The sequence below is a fragment of the Salmo salar genome, chromosome 02 (assembly GCF_965601325.2).
Source record: "Salmo salar chromosome 02, fSalSal1, whole genome shotgun sequence".
NCBI lineage: Eukaryota > Metazoa > Chordata > Actinopteri > Salmoniformes > Salmonidae > Salmo > Salmo salar.
Window position 1 is genome coordinate 33,796,711 of NC_138292.1, and position 15,734 is coordinate 33,812,444.

General features: G+C 42.1%; 2 protein-coding genes across 5 annotated transcripts in view; both read left to right on the forward strand.

The window, feature by feature from the left end:
• The window catches only part of LOC106580371 (rho guanine nucleotide exchange factor 2), a 56,401-nt gene extending 52,414 nt beyond the window's left edge, over nucleotides 1-3,987 (forward strand). For all 4 annotated transcript variants that reach the window (XM_014161356.2, XM_014161366.3, XM_045702569.2 and 1 more), the window contains 6 exons: nucleotides 9-107; nucleotides 228-286; nucleotides 407-499; nucleotides 618-1,004; nucleotides 1,195-1,369; nucleotides 2,470-3,987. In XM_014161356.2, the coding sequence (XP_014016831.2) occupies nucleotides 9-107; nucleotides 228-286; nucleotides 407-499; nucleotides 618-1,004; nucleotides 1,195-1,369; nucleotides 2,470-2,531 (875 nt within the window). In that variant the 3' untranslated portion in view covers nucleotides 2,532-3,987. The remainder of the gene's footprint in view (nucleotides 1-8; nucleotides 108-227; nucleotides 287-406; nucleotides 500-617; nucleotides 1,005-1,194; nucleotides 1,370-2,469) is intronic.
• Nucleotides 3,988-4,634: 647 nt separating this feature from the next.
• On the forward strand, nucleotides 4,635-14,803 carry LOC106580392 (annexin A2). Its single transcript, XM_014161401.3, has 13 exons — nucleotides 4,635-4,781; nucleotides 9,638-9,704; nucleotides 9,881-9,983; nucleotides 10,158-10,252; nucleotides 10,422-10,535; nucleotides 11,082-11,172; nucleotides 11,322-11,401; nucleotides 11,858-11,917; nucleotides 12,023-12,113; nucleotides 12,216-12,311; nucleotides 12,653-12,711; nucleotides 12,949-13,059; nucleotides 13,162-14,803. Exons 1-13 carry the CDS (start codon nucleotides 4,777-4,779, stop codon nucleotides 13,222-13,224), a joined length of 1,035 nt encoding a protein of 344 aa, XP_014016876.1. The 5' UTR covers nucleotides 4,635-4,776; the 3' UTR covers nucleotides 13,225-14,803.
• The last annotated feature ends 931 nt before the right edge of the window (nucleotides 14,804-15,734 follow it).

Consider the following 15,734-nt stretch of genomic DNA (forward strand, 5'->3'; position numbering starts at 1 on the left):
TTCATCAGTTGACAGGCTGAGTGAGTTGCTGCTGGGCTCCAACATAGAGCTTCCCAAGTCCAACGGTACCAATGATGACCAGAACCACAAAGGGGCGCCAGTGAGCAGTGAGTGGTTTTGCTTTGTCTTTGCCCGCGGGAGATGGTGGAGGGTGGTCTCTACTGTGTTTCAGCTCTCACTAACCAATCAGCTCACTTTCTCTCTCCTTCTGTCCCACCCATTTACAGATGGAGATTCGATCTCCGTCAACGGAACTCATGAAATAAAAGGAAGTCCAGCGTCCAAGGTGAGAGAGGAGGACTGTGCCTTAGGGTTGGATAACATATACATAACCCACAACTGTGACTGTAATACATAATCAGTTTATAATGACTTGATGTTTTGTGGGTGTTTTTTATCCTCTCAGGACAGAAATGGTAACCAGCTACAGGACAGACCCCTAAATGAGGAGGTGTGTCAGAGGCTTGTGAACCTCAGTGCTCATCTCCACTCTCTACAGGTGAGGCTGAATGACACACTGGAATCCATTTGAGGCATTTTGTATTCCCTACACCCCAGCTCCAACCTAGATTCAAAACTCACTCTCTCTCCTTCCTCTCTCTCCCTCCCTCTCCCAGGCCGCCGTCATTCACCAGGACTCTGTCCTCGAGCTCCGCCTCCGTGAGGGCACAGGCCCTGCCTCTTCAGGTTCCTCCACTCCCACCCCCACTCCTCCAAACTCCTTCCCCAGGCTGTGCCGTTCCATGTCACGTGACACAGGTCTGGATGCGGGCACGGTGGCAGCCATGGGGGAGATGGCCATGCTCCAGAAGCAGCATGATCTGCTGCAGGAGGAGGTGGGGAGGCTGCACCCCCTGGAGGCCAGGCTGAGGGAGAGCGAGAGGGCCAGGGCTCAGCTGGAGCAGCAGATCAGGGACAATAAGGGCAGGAGGGGCAGGAGGGGCAGGAGAGGCAGCAGAGGCAGCAACGAAGACATCGTGGTGGATGATACAGCCTTAGAGCAGGTGAGCAAAGTAACATCTGGCAGAGGTGTGTGAATGTCAAGTGTAGGAGTTTGGGGTCAAGTGTGTTTGGGTTTAGGTAGACTTACAGTCCTCACCCCAACTGGCTGAATCACTAAGCCATTCAGGAAGCACTAGTGGTTGATCTGTAGGTGAGCTCAAACAGGATATGATGACTTTTCTCCTTTACTAGGCTCCTGCTAAAAAAAGAGGAAGTGGTGATGGCGAGCCCAGCCCTGTTGCCCCATTGGCCTGTCAGGAACAAGTGGACCAATTGGACGGCGTACAGGAAGGCAGTGAGGAGGAGTCGGAGGAAGAGGAAGAGGCGGATGTAGTGAAGGTTTCACCACGCTCTGACAGTCCAAGAGGTGAGTAATTGACCCACAGTGTGTATCTTTCTTGTATTGAGAGAAATTGGAATATCTAAGGGAAAACAGTAATGCAGGCACTAGGGATGGAGGTGTGAGCATGCTGGTCTGGGCAGATGAGATGTAGTCGTTGTTTATGTGCGTCTAAGTTGTTGTTTATATGTATACGTTTGAATGTGGAGTAAAAAAATCAGATAGAAGGAATGTCTAGGGCCACTAAGGTATTAGTCATTGGTAGGGTGTAATCAGTGGAATAAAGAGGTCTATGATTCGATAACTTTGGAATTGGCCAAATCCATGGAATTCCCAAAAAATCCCTATGGTGTCCATGACAACTAATCTTTACACATTTCTGACCTTTAACCGTATCACACCTAGTTTACCTAGTCTCACACACACACACACACACACACACACACACACACACACACACACACACACACACACACACACACACACACACACACACACACACTTTTTATGTTCTTTCAGCCCTGCCATATTTCTCACTCTCTATCTCTGCATGTTGAAGGTGTGTCTCCACGTCAGATCTCTAGCTATCTGTTTGGCACCGATTTCTCAGCTGTTTCTAGAGTAGACAGAGTTTTGTGCACCATGTCCTGCCCTCCCTCTATCTCCCTGCCCTCTCTTAATGGCTGCTTGTTGATAGTCAATAATAGCGCTCTGTCCTCTCCACTCTTTACGTCTCCACACTTTTCATACATTTTCATACAACTTTGATCATACAGTATATGGTAGGTTTAGAGGCGACGTTTAGAGTATTGAGAGACAGTCACTGTTTTTTATGCCCTTCTTACTCACTTAATCAGTGCACCTCTCCCCATTCTTTCTTTCTGTGTGCTTAAAGGGTGGATACCTCTGACAATATTTAACTCCCTCTGTCCACAGTCCTTACTGTATCAGTCAATGTCTGCTAACTCAGTGTACATAACAGTACTCCTCCAGTCTCATCTTGATTGGAACCTCTATTTATATTACTGAGCTAGCTAGTCCTGTTTTGATCAACACATTATTCAAACATTATTAAAAGTATTAATAACATGTTTATTCATATCAGTAACCTTCAATGACCTCCTCAGATCTCCAGGATATCCCGGAGGAGAGCGAGTGCGGACCGGAAGCGCAGGAATCCAAAGGCTGATTCCGAGACTATTCTGAGTTAACATTGACCTCAAACTGGATACGCAAACCAGAAAACAGGACTTGAGAGCTGGACCAACATATTCTCAACCTCCAACCAACCAGACCTGATAGAACTTATCTTCAGTGATTCCATCTATTCGTCTTTCTTTGGCATAGAAAGCCTACCCAGGAATTGTGTATTGTATCATGGTATAAGTTAGTTCGGAGATGTTATATGTTTTTCTAATGTTATGTTAAAAGCTTCATCCTCGGGATTGAATCCCTTTTTCCAATCCCACTCTTCGTTTCTTCTTTCCCTTTTCAAAACAAGGATAACTAATAAGAGAGAGGGATTAGGGGTGAAGAGGAGGAGCCGGTTCGTAACAACAATGGAATTCTAATGGTGGACTGTAGATCTATAGGTGTCTGCTGATACCAGTAGGAACTATTCTGTACTGTAACTGCCTGTCATTGTTGTACATTTAGTGTCACCTCTCTACAGACCTGGTTTGTCTGTGATGGTGGAGCTTACTGATTCGAAACTGAATTTAGACCAGTAAAGGAGGGCGGGACAGGAAAAAGGAGGGTATACATATACTGTATATCATTGTTAAAAAAATGTGTGGGTATTAATCAACTCTCACCCCCACTCCTTCTTGAACACAAACACTTGAAAACTCTTGTGCTTTTTATAAACCAAATTGTTTCTTTTTTCTAGGAAGACAACAGTAGTGAGCCACCATGAGGGGTTTTATACTGAATATTTTATACAAATGGGGAGGGGGGGTTACAATGAACTGTTCTGACTTTTGGAGGATACACACAGAAGGAGCATACTGAACCAAAAAACAACATCATTGATATATTAATTAGGATAAAGAATTGCATCCTTAGAATAAGGTTTGACTAATCTGACTGACTGTACCTGGAATATTTTCTCCTCTTTTATAATCTACAGTTGTATGTTTCATACATGAACTACTAAATTGAACTACTAAAACGTGGTTTACACTGTACTTAATCGTGAGTTCAGATTTGCAGGTGGAATTGACTTTGATCGTCTCTAATGTATTTGACCCTTATGGTTTTTAGGATGATAAACTGTTGCTACCAGCCAACTCCACCAGCAACACTGACACCAACCAAAACCTCCTTTAACAAAAAGTCAACATTTTTCAGACTGTCTTTGAGCTCACCCCTTGACCATGAAGCGACTGTATTATGTAGGAATGTAAATTATTTGACTGGATTCAAAGGGTGTTTCCTTGTTTGAACTACATAAAAAATACATTTTTTTCCCTTTATATGTTACATATATTCTATAAGAAGTATTTGTCTGTATAAATATTTGATCTGTTCTGAAAAAAGAAAATGACTTTTTAACGTTAATGTTGTAATTTTGTCTTTTTATTATTTTTATTTGACTTATAATTATTTTAATTTTGTGTGCGGTTTATAAATCTTACAGAAATCTAGAGTGTCTTGGAAGTTGTTATTGGTGCGCGCGTGTGTGTGTGTGTGTGTGTGTGTGTGTGTGTGTGTGTGTGTGTGTGTGTGTGTGTGTGTGTGTGTGTGTGTGTGTGTTGAGAGAGGGTCGCCCTCTGACAGGTGTGCAACATTCCGTGTGTGTGTGTGTGTGACAGTGTGTCTGATATCCAACTTTCCACATGAAAGTACTGGATACACAAGTGATTTTATTATAGCTCCATCTACCTTACCATGTATTGGTTTTACTCCAGGTTTTATCCATTTCCTATCAGATCGGTTAACTGAACTAATGGACAGGTAGGCTTAGTGCACTTACGGAAAAACCACAGATATGTCACATGTGAACACACGAAGTGTTCCCAAAACACATGGTTTCATGTGATCTTATGTGAAGTTAATGTGATAACACATGACAACATGTAAAGCAACATGTGATAACATGAAACTGCACATGTGAAAACGTGATCACATGTGAAGTGTTCCAAAAACACGTTTTCACATTTGAAATGTCATGTGAAATCATGTGATTTTCCACATGTGAAATCATGTGGGGTTTTTTGTAAGGGAGTCCATAGCCAGGAATTTCTACAGCCAAGATAGCCTACCTATCAATTGAGACACGCCCATGGTTATAAAAGGAATGAGTGAGTGCTTCAAGTCCAGCATAACCATATCCTATCTGTCCAGCAGCAGCCACACCCTATTGTCTTGGAAACAGACTAAAACGTCAAGTCATTTCAGAGACCTCTCCTGTCAAGCAGATACGAAACGGGACTATGAGGTGCGTTTCATTTCATTATGCTGTATAATGACATACATTGTTGGGGAAATATATTTTTTAACAATATAAATCTTTGATTTATGCAGTTCATAATTGTACGTTTTCTTTTTGTAAACCGATATGGTGATAAGCCACAAAAAATAAATTGGGTTTCCCTGCGTTTTTTCACATGGAGGAATCTCAGGAAGGAGTCCACCACTCTAGACTGTTTTAGGCAACATCACCAGAGACGAGAGGAATTTAGAGTCTGTAGAGTCAGGTCGGAGGACTATTTGCTTGCTCTGGCCAGATGTTGAGTTTTGTGATACGCAAGCAGAAATGACACAACGCCGAAGTTTCATTTGTACGGAAGAGTATTAGAGCCAAGTGAATAAAAAAAGAGCAAGGGGTGGCGTTACTTGAATTATATTTTTTTTGCAAACTAGTACTTTAAAAAGTAGCAAAATATTTCTAGAATAAAGTGTCAATATTTCTAGAATAAAGTCGTAGTTTTATTTCAAGATGAATGTAGGGGATTTGGTTAGTGCGGTGGGTTGGGTTGTGTGTGTATGCATGCAGGTGTGTGTGTGTGGGCGGTAAAAAGTAGGGGCAAAACAAACAAATGGCCATCAATTTAATTATATAATGCACTGGTTCAAACAGGCGTCACTGTGCACTCACGCGTATCAATCTAATGATCTAATAACTCGCACGAACAAGCACGCGCACACACACACACAAAGTATCCCTCTGGCTTTTTCAGACTGCGCATACACTTCAAAATCCATGTTATGAGAAACAACTGTCACTGAACGCGAAGAGAACTGGGGTTGAGTCCCTGCAGTCTGTCCTCCGAATTCGCTACGTTCTGCTGCGTAGCCTAGGGGAAAACCTTGCAAAAATCTGTGCATAATGGGAACTAATAACGACTTTATCCATGGTGCTTTACTAATGGTAGTATTTCCGCTTTATGACAACCATATTTCTAACGATAAGCTAGTAGGCTACGTTATCACACCTAATAAAACGAATTATCTTGGGATCCTGGGTACCGGGGGCTATGCGTGTGTATGTGTCCAATATTAAACGGCTTTCCAAATTCGCTACAACACCGCTATTTCCATCACACTATAAACCTATAGCGGCCCATTAGATTGAGTACCGTAATCTTATATTACAGTGGGCAAGTGAAAGTAAATGATAGGCCTATCCAACAGCTGCGGGAGGAATGAACAATGATGCAAAGGTTTAACGCAAGTGTCTGTGTGAGGAGGCAACTCAAGGACATCTCATGCATGCGCAAATCAACTAATCTGAGGCACTGTTTGAATATATTCATGGTTGGATTCTCCCTTTCTAGAAATAGTCATTGGTCTAAATATAGCCCTATTAGATACATTATGATAGGCTATAAAGAAATAATCCCTGATCTGACAGTACTTGGTTGGTAGCCTAGCATATTATCTCCTTTCACTATCCATCTATCGGTGACGTTTTCAAGGATGCATATCCCAAAACAGGGACATCATCTCCGTTATAGGCTATTTGTCTCAGCTATACCGCTAATTTAGGCTACCACTTGTTCACTTTATAGAGGCTAGAGGCTAGACCTGTTGGCTGTTAGATTATAAAAATGGAACGTAAAATTACTGTCGTTGACGGGGCTTTACCCAAACCCCTACCCCGTTGCTGTGCACGGTCCATGACAGGGGGTTGGCCTACATATAATAATATGGTTATTATGTGCTAAAAGAGAAAGGATTTCCTTGTTACTAAAGCCAATTCTAAAGTATAGTTTCACCAGGTCATATAACTGCGGGCAATTCAATGGTGGCACGCACAGCAACAGGGAGTGAGGGAGACATGCACTTTACCAAATTCCCTACTTTAATATTGAAATATAACTGAGACATTGTTGTCAAAATATTGACACTTTATTCTCAAAATATTGACACTTTATTCTCGAAATATTGCCATTTTATTTTCGAAATATTCCCACTTTAAAAAAAAATACTGTAGTAAAAAATGAAAATAATACAAGTATCTCTTCTCTTCACTTATTCCTAATACTCTTCCGTACGTTTGCGACACTAGAGGGCAATGAAGTAATGGACTTCACCGACCATTGTGGCCCTGTTCAAAAACTCTTTCTATTTCCTCCTCCTTTCCTTTGTTAATCACTGATTTGTTTGTGAATTGATACATGAAGACAATCATTCCATTGCATAAAATATCTAATGTCTGTAGTTTGGGTACCTGGTTTATCAATGGTAAATGTATCAATGCAGAGTTGGACAACTGAACTGCATTGATACGTGAATCTGAATTATGGAATCATGGTATTTGGCAATTATCATGAAAAATACCCTGCTAACAATCAATCAGCATCCAGGATTCAAAACAACCCGTTTTATTATATTTAATATTGCATTGCATATTTTAAATATTTGTATACATATTTTATATATAGTTGAAGTCGGAAGTTTACATACACTTAGATTGGAGTCATTAAAACTCGTTTTTCAACCACTCCACAAATTTCTTGTTAACAAACTATAGTTTTGGCAAGTCGGTTAGGACATCTACTTTGTGCATGACACGAGTAATTTTTCCAAACAATTGTTTACAGAAAGATTATTTCACTTGTAATGTAAGGAAGTCTATGTGTAGCTGGTGTATAGGAGTCAGGCGCAGGATAGCAGATATGAGTAAATAAAACGTATTTTACTCAACATATAATAAATGCAATACAAAAACAGACCCCACAATAACAGCCCTTCCTACATAGAAACAATCACTCACAAACGAACATGGGGGAACAGAGGGTTAAATAATGAACAGGTAATTGGGGGATTGAAACCAGGTGTGTAAGCCAAAGACAAAACAAATGGAAAATGAAAAGTGGATCGGCGATGGCTAGAAGGCCGGTGACGTCGACCGCCGAACGCCGCCCGAACAAGGAGAGGGACCGACTTTGGCGGAAGTCGTGACATATAATTCACTGTATCACAATTCCAGTGGGTCAGAAGTTTACATACACTAAGTTGACTGTGCCTTTAAACAGCTTGGAAAATTCCAGAAAATTGTGTCATGGCTTTAGAAGCTTCTGATAGGCTAATTGACAACATTTGAGTCAATTGGAGGTGTACCTGTGGATGTATTTCAAAGCCTACCTTCAAACTCAGTGCCTCTTTGCTTGACATCATGGAAAAACCAAAAGAAATCAGCCAAGAACTCAGAAAAAAAAGAAAAAGTCTGGTTCATCCTTGGGAGCAATTTCCCAACACCTGAAGATACCACGTTCATCTGTACAAACAATAGTACGCAAGTATAAACACCATGGGGCCACGCAGCCGTCATACCGCTCAGGAAGGAGACGCGTTCTGTCTCCTAGAGATGAACGTAATTTGGTGTGAAAAGTGCAAATCAATCCCAGAATAACAACAAAGGACCTTGTGAAGATGCTGGACGAAACAGGTGCAAAAGTATCTATATCCACAGTAAAACAAGTCCTAAATCGACATAACCTTTAAGGCCGCTCAGCAAGGAAGAAGCCACTGCTCCAAAACCGCCATAAAAAAGCCAGACTACGGTTTGCAACTGCACATGGGGACAAAGATTGTACTTTTTGGAGAAATATCCTCTGGTCTGATGAAACAAAAATAGAACTGTTTGGCCATAATGACCATCGTTATGTTTGGAGGAAAAAGGGGGAGGCTTGCAAGCCAAAGAACACCATCCCAACCATGAAGCACGGGGGTGGCAGCATCATGTTGTGGGGATGCTTTGCTGCAGGAGGGACTGGTGCACTTCACAAAATAGATGGCATCATGAGACAGGAAAATTATGTAGATATATTGAAGCAACATCTCAAGACATCAGTCAGGAAGTTAAAGCTTGGTCGCAAATGGGTCTTCCAAATGGACAGTGACACCAAGCATACTTCCAAAGTTGTGGCAAAATGGCTTAAGGACAACAAAGTCAAGGTATTGGAGTGGCCATCACAAAGCCCTAACCTCAATCCTATAGAAAATTTGTGGGTGTCACGTCCTGACCATGGTAAGCTGTTATTTTCTATGGTAGAGTAGGTCAGGGCGTGACAGGTGGGTTTGTTCTATTTCTATGTTCTTAGGTTCTAGTTTTTGTATTTCTATGTTGGTTTGTTTGGGATGATCTCCAATTAGAGGCAGCTGGTCCTCGTTGTCTCTAATTGGAGATCATACTTAAGTAGAGGTTTTTCTTCCTGGGTTTTGTGGGTGATTATTTTTGAGTAGTGTTTGTTTCTCCTCTGCGTCACGGTTTGTTGTTTTCTTTTCAGTTATTTGATGTATTGCCTAGTTTCACAGAGTAAATAAAAATGTGGAACTACACACATGCTGCACCTTGGTCCTCTCCTTTCGACAGCCGTGACAGTGGGCAGAACCGAAAAAGCATATGCGAGCAAGGAGGCCTACAAAGCTGACTCAGTTACACTAGCTCTGTCAGGAGGAATGGGCCAAAATTCACCCAACTTATTGTGGGAAGCTTGTGGAAGGCTACCCGAAACGTTTGACCCAAGTTAAACAATTTAAAAGGCAATGCTACCAAATACTAATTGAGTGTATGTAAACTTCTGACCCACTGGGAATGTGATGAAAGAAATAAAATATGAAATTAATCATTCTCTCTACTATTATTCTGACATTTCACATTCTTAAAATAAAGTGGTGATCCTGACTGACCTAAAACAGGAAATATTTACTGGGATTAAATGTCAGGAATTGTGAAAAACTGAGTTTAAATGTATTTGACTCCGGTGTATGTAAACTTCGGACTTCAACTGTATATATTACATGTTAAATAACCCCAACACTAATTATGCCTAATCTCAATCGCAGTTACTCTGTCACTCCCATCATGGAAGCTCTGCTGAAGTCTATGCAAAATACCCCTCCCAAAGCAAGTGTAAGTGAACCTGCATCTCTGAAGAAACTTTCTCATCTCCTCTCCTTCATCTGGACTAAACTAAAAAGATAGAAAGGCTAAACGCAACATGACGGAAGCTAGACAGTAAATGTCAGTGATAGAGGTTTACTGTAGTGACTCAGTGACACCACCCCTCTCTCCCCTGTCTTGTCCAGTCCCAGGCGATGTGGTGGGGTACACTGGGCACTGTGCGACCCTTCCCCAACTTCAACTCAGAGAAGGATGCCCGTGACATTCAAACTGCCTTGGAGAGCAAAGGTACTATTCGAGGATTGAATGTCCACTAATGAAGTAAATCAGTACCATAGCTCATTGAAAACAATTTGTTGCCTGAGAATTTCATCTATCTGATAGTGTGAATGTTTGAAGTAGTTAGTATCATACATACATATTGGATGAGGTATTCAAAATATGTGTGTGTGAGTGTATTAGCCAGTGACGTGAACACTCTGGTGAGAATCCTGACCAATCGAAACAATGCTCAGAGACAGAGCATCGCGGAGTCCTACCATAACCTCACACAGAAGGTAACTGTCACTACCTGTTTGAAACACTATGTGGATCTGTCAGCCTAACAATTTGTGGATCTGTCAGCCTACCTATTGACTACTTTTACATCTGTAAGGGGACTGTGGGAAGGGATGTGATATATGGCATTGGAACCCAGCCCAACAGTCTCTATCTACCCCTCTGTAGGAGTTGTGTCCTGCCCTGAAGAAAGCTCTGTCAGGGGGGCTGGAGCAACTCATGCTGGGGCTGATGATGACCCCCTCTCAGTTTGACGCCCATCGCCTCAGACAGACCATGGAGGTGAGAGCAGATCACCTGTTATTTCAATGATCATTGTAATGTAATACATGTTAATTGTATTTTTAGGAGTGTAATTACTGTATGTACTATAATGTGGTTTGAATGAATGTGTGGGTCTTTGTGTATGGTGTGTGTGTGAATGAGTCAGTGTTGTAGTACTCAAGCCCAGGACTCGGACTTGACTCAGACTCAAGTCACAATTTTCATGACTCAACTCAGACTCAACTCAGACTCAACTCAGACTCAACTCAGACTCGACCAGTGGTGACTTGGACTTGGCCAGTTGTGACTTTGTTGTCAGAAAATCTCTCTTTTGCATAATTTAACACCATCAAATGTTAGATAGCTGTATTATCTATTTAGCCTTACAAATGTGCAACACTGTAATGATATTTAACTTAAAAAATGGTTTGACAGCTACTTTTAGCACACCAAGGGACTCGTGACTCGAGTATAAAGGACTCAGACTTCACTTGGACTCAAGATTTAGTGACTTGGCTACATCACTGGAACGAATCACTTTAAATGTGTAATTGTTTGTTACAGGGTATTGGTACAGATGAAGAGAGTCTATTGGCTGTGTTGTGTACCAAATCACCACAGCAGCTTAAAGATGCCACTATTGCCTACAAACAGGGTGAGAATTACTGTCTATGGGTAACACATACACTCTTGCAATATTTGCACACACACACACACACACACACACACACACACACACACACACACACACACACACACACACACAGAGTGCCCTACTGTAGTCTTACTCTGCTTTGTTTACAGAGTTTGGACGTTACTTGGAGAATGATCTTATCAGTGAGACTAGTAAAGACTTCACTAAGCTGGTACTGGCCATACTCAAGGTACTGCCACTCTTCTTTAGCAGATTCTCGTTCTGGTCTTAGACTTGGTTGTCTCAATATTGCAATCTACGTAGAGTTCACTAAGAAAAAAAAGGTGCTATCTAGAACCTAAATGGGTTCTTTGGCTGTCCCCATAGGAGAACCATTTGAAGAACCCTTTTTTGGTTCCATGTAGAACACTTTCGGTTCCAGGTAGAACCCTTTCCACAGAGGGTTTTACATGGAACCCAAAAAGGGTTCTACCTGGAACCAAAAGCGTTCTCCTTTGGGGACAGCCGAAAAACCCCTTTGGAACCTTTTTTTCTAAGAGGGAATGCTATATAGGCATAGTAAGTTAGAGTGCCTTGTCAAGTTTTCACCCCCTTGCACAGAGTAAGCTGTATAGATCAGCCAGAGAAAAATAATGTCCTAATTTGAACTAATTGAAAGGTGCCATTTGTGCTTTAATACCAACAGAAGGAGGAGCTGAATTCAAAGGAGATGGTTGATTATCAGCTCATTGACCAGGATGTTAAGGTGAGTGTTCTTCTTCAAAGCCCCAAATTACCTCCAGAAATTCTCTCCAATTAGGCAGTACTCTTGATATCCTTTGTGTGTGTGTGTGTGTGTTTGTGTGGGTAGGCTCTGAATGATGCTGTGAATGGTAAGAAAAAGGACCCAGCCCCCTGGATTCAGGTGTTAACCACGAGAGACTCAAACCATCTCAACAGAGGTAACAAACAAATCTCTCTTTTATCCGTTCGCTGTCTCTCTTCCTAGACCTAATATGGCTGTAGCCTCCATTACCACCCTCCATGCTCTCTCTTTCCCTCAGTGCTATCCAGGTTGGAGGATCTGAGAGGGGAGACTGTGGATAAAACAGTACAGAGTCACTTCTCTGGGGACCTGAGGCTTGGCTTCCGCACTCTGGGTAAGACATAGCCTTGTTCAATCATTTTTTTGTTTGTTTTGTATTTTACCTTTATTTAACTAGGCAAGTCAGTTAAGAACAAATTCTTATTTTCAATGACGGCCTAGGAACAGTGGATTAACTGCCTTGTTCAGGGGCAGAACGACAGATTTTTACCTTGTCAGCTCGGAGAGTCGATCTTGCAACCTTTCAGTTACTAGTCCAACGCTCTAACCACTAGGTTACCTGCCGCCCCACAATTGCTCTGTGCTAGACTAACTTTCAACTTCTTCAAATGCTTATGTGTGTTTGTGTATGACAAACATTAATTAACAGTATTTATTGATTCTTTCCATCTGTAGTTGGCTCCATCCCAAGTATTCCTTTGTTCCTGGCCCAGCGTCTACACAGCAACATTAAGGTAAGTTTCATTTCATATGATGGTCTACTCCACATTCTGTTAGTGACTCTACTCCAGACTCACACTGGCTACATGACTATACTTGTTGTGCTGTGAGGTGTAGTCAGCAAGTGTAGTGGGCATTGCGATCTTGTAAGACTATCGATTTCTGTGCCTTTGTGTCAGGTCTCGAGGCAGAGTCTTCTGTAAGCCAGGTTCATTCAAATTGTGTATGTTTATTGTGCATGTGTCCTGCAGAAAGGCAGTTTAGTGCAGGGGATTCTTATCAGCCACAGTGAAGAGGACCTCCTCTGTGTGAGAATCGAGTATCGCAAACTGACCAACACTTCACTCTACTCTACATTGCAGGTGAAAACATATGCACCCGCACCAATACATTGAATATTCATTCTGAAAGGTTTGTAGTTTGTAACTCTGTCATAACTACGTCCCTCTCTCTCACACCCACAGAAAGAATACAAAGGGGAGATGCAGCAGGCTCTCCTAGCCTTGTGTCGATCTGAAGACCTGTAACCTACACACAGTATTGTCACGCTGGTATAAAGGGATCGGGAGACAGGCGCAGGAATGCGTGATAGGGTTTTTTATTTATCCAAATTACAGCGTCCCATGTACAGGCACGGCGACGACGACCAAACAAACACTATACAAAAGACAGGGTTGAGACCCAAACAAAAGAGCGAGGAGTACCTCGAATAAATACACAATCGCACAATGATTATCACATGGGACGAGACCCGTAATCATCTGCACAATATACGTGGCACGAAAGCCAAAACAACACAGCACAGGTACTCACACGACCAACGGACATTGGAACAATAATCGACAGGACAATGGTGAACAAAGGGAACACTTATACAATTACTAATCAACTGGGAATAGAGACCAGGTGTACGTAATGACAGTTCTGGAGGGATCCGTGACAAGTACATATTATTTCCGTTGTTGTAACCTAACAACTGGTATTATGTCACTCCATTAAACAATTTACATGTCTTTGATATTTCAGCACATTTTGCTATAATTTGACCAAGTCTATTTCAACCATAGTGCTAACCATTATGAAAGGGTAATTTGCCTTAAAGTAACCGAATTTCAAACATCTCACACCTTTGTTTCTACTTCTATGAATATCATCTAGTGTGTGTGTGAGTTGGTGGGGAACAGAGCCCAGGCGCTTCCAATTCTAAGTGTCTCTCTCCCTCTGTTTGTCCTAATCCCAGGTCAATGTCAGCCAGCAAGTATTAAAATCCCTCAAGCATCTCATAGCTAGCGTCTCAGACTCCCCTCATCCCCTCCCCACCATTATCCACCCTCCCACCATGACCAAGGCCTGGCTGGGCCTATGGATTGTCAATCAGTAAAAATAGAAGCATTTTCATCCTATGGCAGTGTTTCCTCTACCATTATATAGACAATGCACCACGTCCCCCAATTATGTTGTTGCCACTCCGAAGCTCCACAAGAGGTGTCACCTGATTCAATCGGTTTTAATCAGATGTGATGGTAACGTCTGCTTCCAACTCACACTCACAAACACGTAGATCCCCTGAACGCAGCTCACTTTCCACCCCACTTTCCAGCTTACTCTCAAACACATAGATCCCCTGAACACAGCTCACTTTCCACCCCACCTTCCAGCTTACTCTCAAACGCATAGATCCCCTGAATGCAGCTCACTCTACAGATCCCAATCACCTCAATTCTGATCACCTATTTAAACACCTGTATGTCATTATCACACACTATTTAGTTCAGTTCTTTGCACCCCATCGTTGTGAGGTATTGTTTGTTTTGTGACACAATTCTATTCGTAGCTCTGTTTTTCCCATAATTTACTCCTCCCATGTATGATAGTTTTTGCCTGCCTCACTAACAACGCCTTTTGCCTATTCCCTGCCTGTACTTTAGCCTATCGGATTTCCTGTTATCAACCTATTGCCCGATCTCCCGGACGACTTTACTAGCCTTTTCCCTGCCTGTACTGTTGCCCTTTTGTATGACCTTCTGCCTGCCCCTGGACCCAGCTACCTGCCTCCTCCTGTGGTCCTTTACATTAAACACCTGCTGCGCCCTGCGCTTGAAACCAGCTCTCTGTCTCCTATCGTGTTCATTACAGTGATGTTGGCAGCCTTGGATTTTTGAGTCAAAGAGTTTGGATCCTATGATGAGACGAATAAATACACAATCGCACAATGATTATCACATCACATCAAAAACCACATGTAACTGTTCCTTAATAATGCAACTTTAAACTTGTACAAAGTTGAAAACAATAAATAATAAATGTTAGTTTTAAACATAAAAGGTTTGACTGCTGACTGGATCATGAAAAGAAACACTGGTTTGTTTCACGTAATGGGGCCCAGGCAAATTCCAAAAGCTTAGTTGGGGTCACATCATTAAAAAGTTGGTGAACCACTGGCTAATTTCTTGTGTGTGTGTGTGTGTGCAATGTCCAGCTATTGAAAAGGGACACCTTGACAGTGAATGAATGTCTATCAGGATTTCAGCTTTGTCAACCAACAGTAAATTGTCTCCCCCCTCCACGTTGAATGAGCTCACCTTTGAGACCATGTACATTCTATATCAGGGACTGTCCTTCTACTTCCGCCATTTGACTCTCGTCCATTTTTTGGTCTCATCTTCCTCCACATGTCTTTTATCTCCATTCCTCTGACTGATTTACAACTTACAATGACAGTGGTTTCTAAACTGGGAAACATTTATTAGTAGTAGTTCATATTTGGGGGTGGACTTTAAGAGGGGATGTTTCATGTCCATAGTAGCAATAACAGTGTGTGTGTTTGTGTAAGAGAGATAGAGTGGGGACACATTGTGCATGTGTGTGTCAGAGAGAAAGTGTGTGTGAGTGTTTGAGATATATTTTGACAGACACACAGAGTTGAATAATAGGTTTAGAGGCCTTGGTCAGTGGAGGAGTCTTAAAATAGGTTAGAGGAGCGGCATAGGAGGTGGGAGTTGCCAACCTTTCCACCAAATATAAAACCACCCACCCT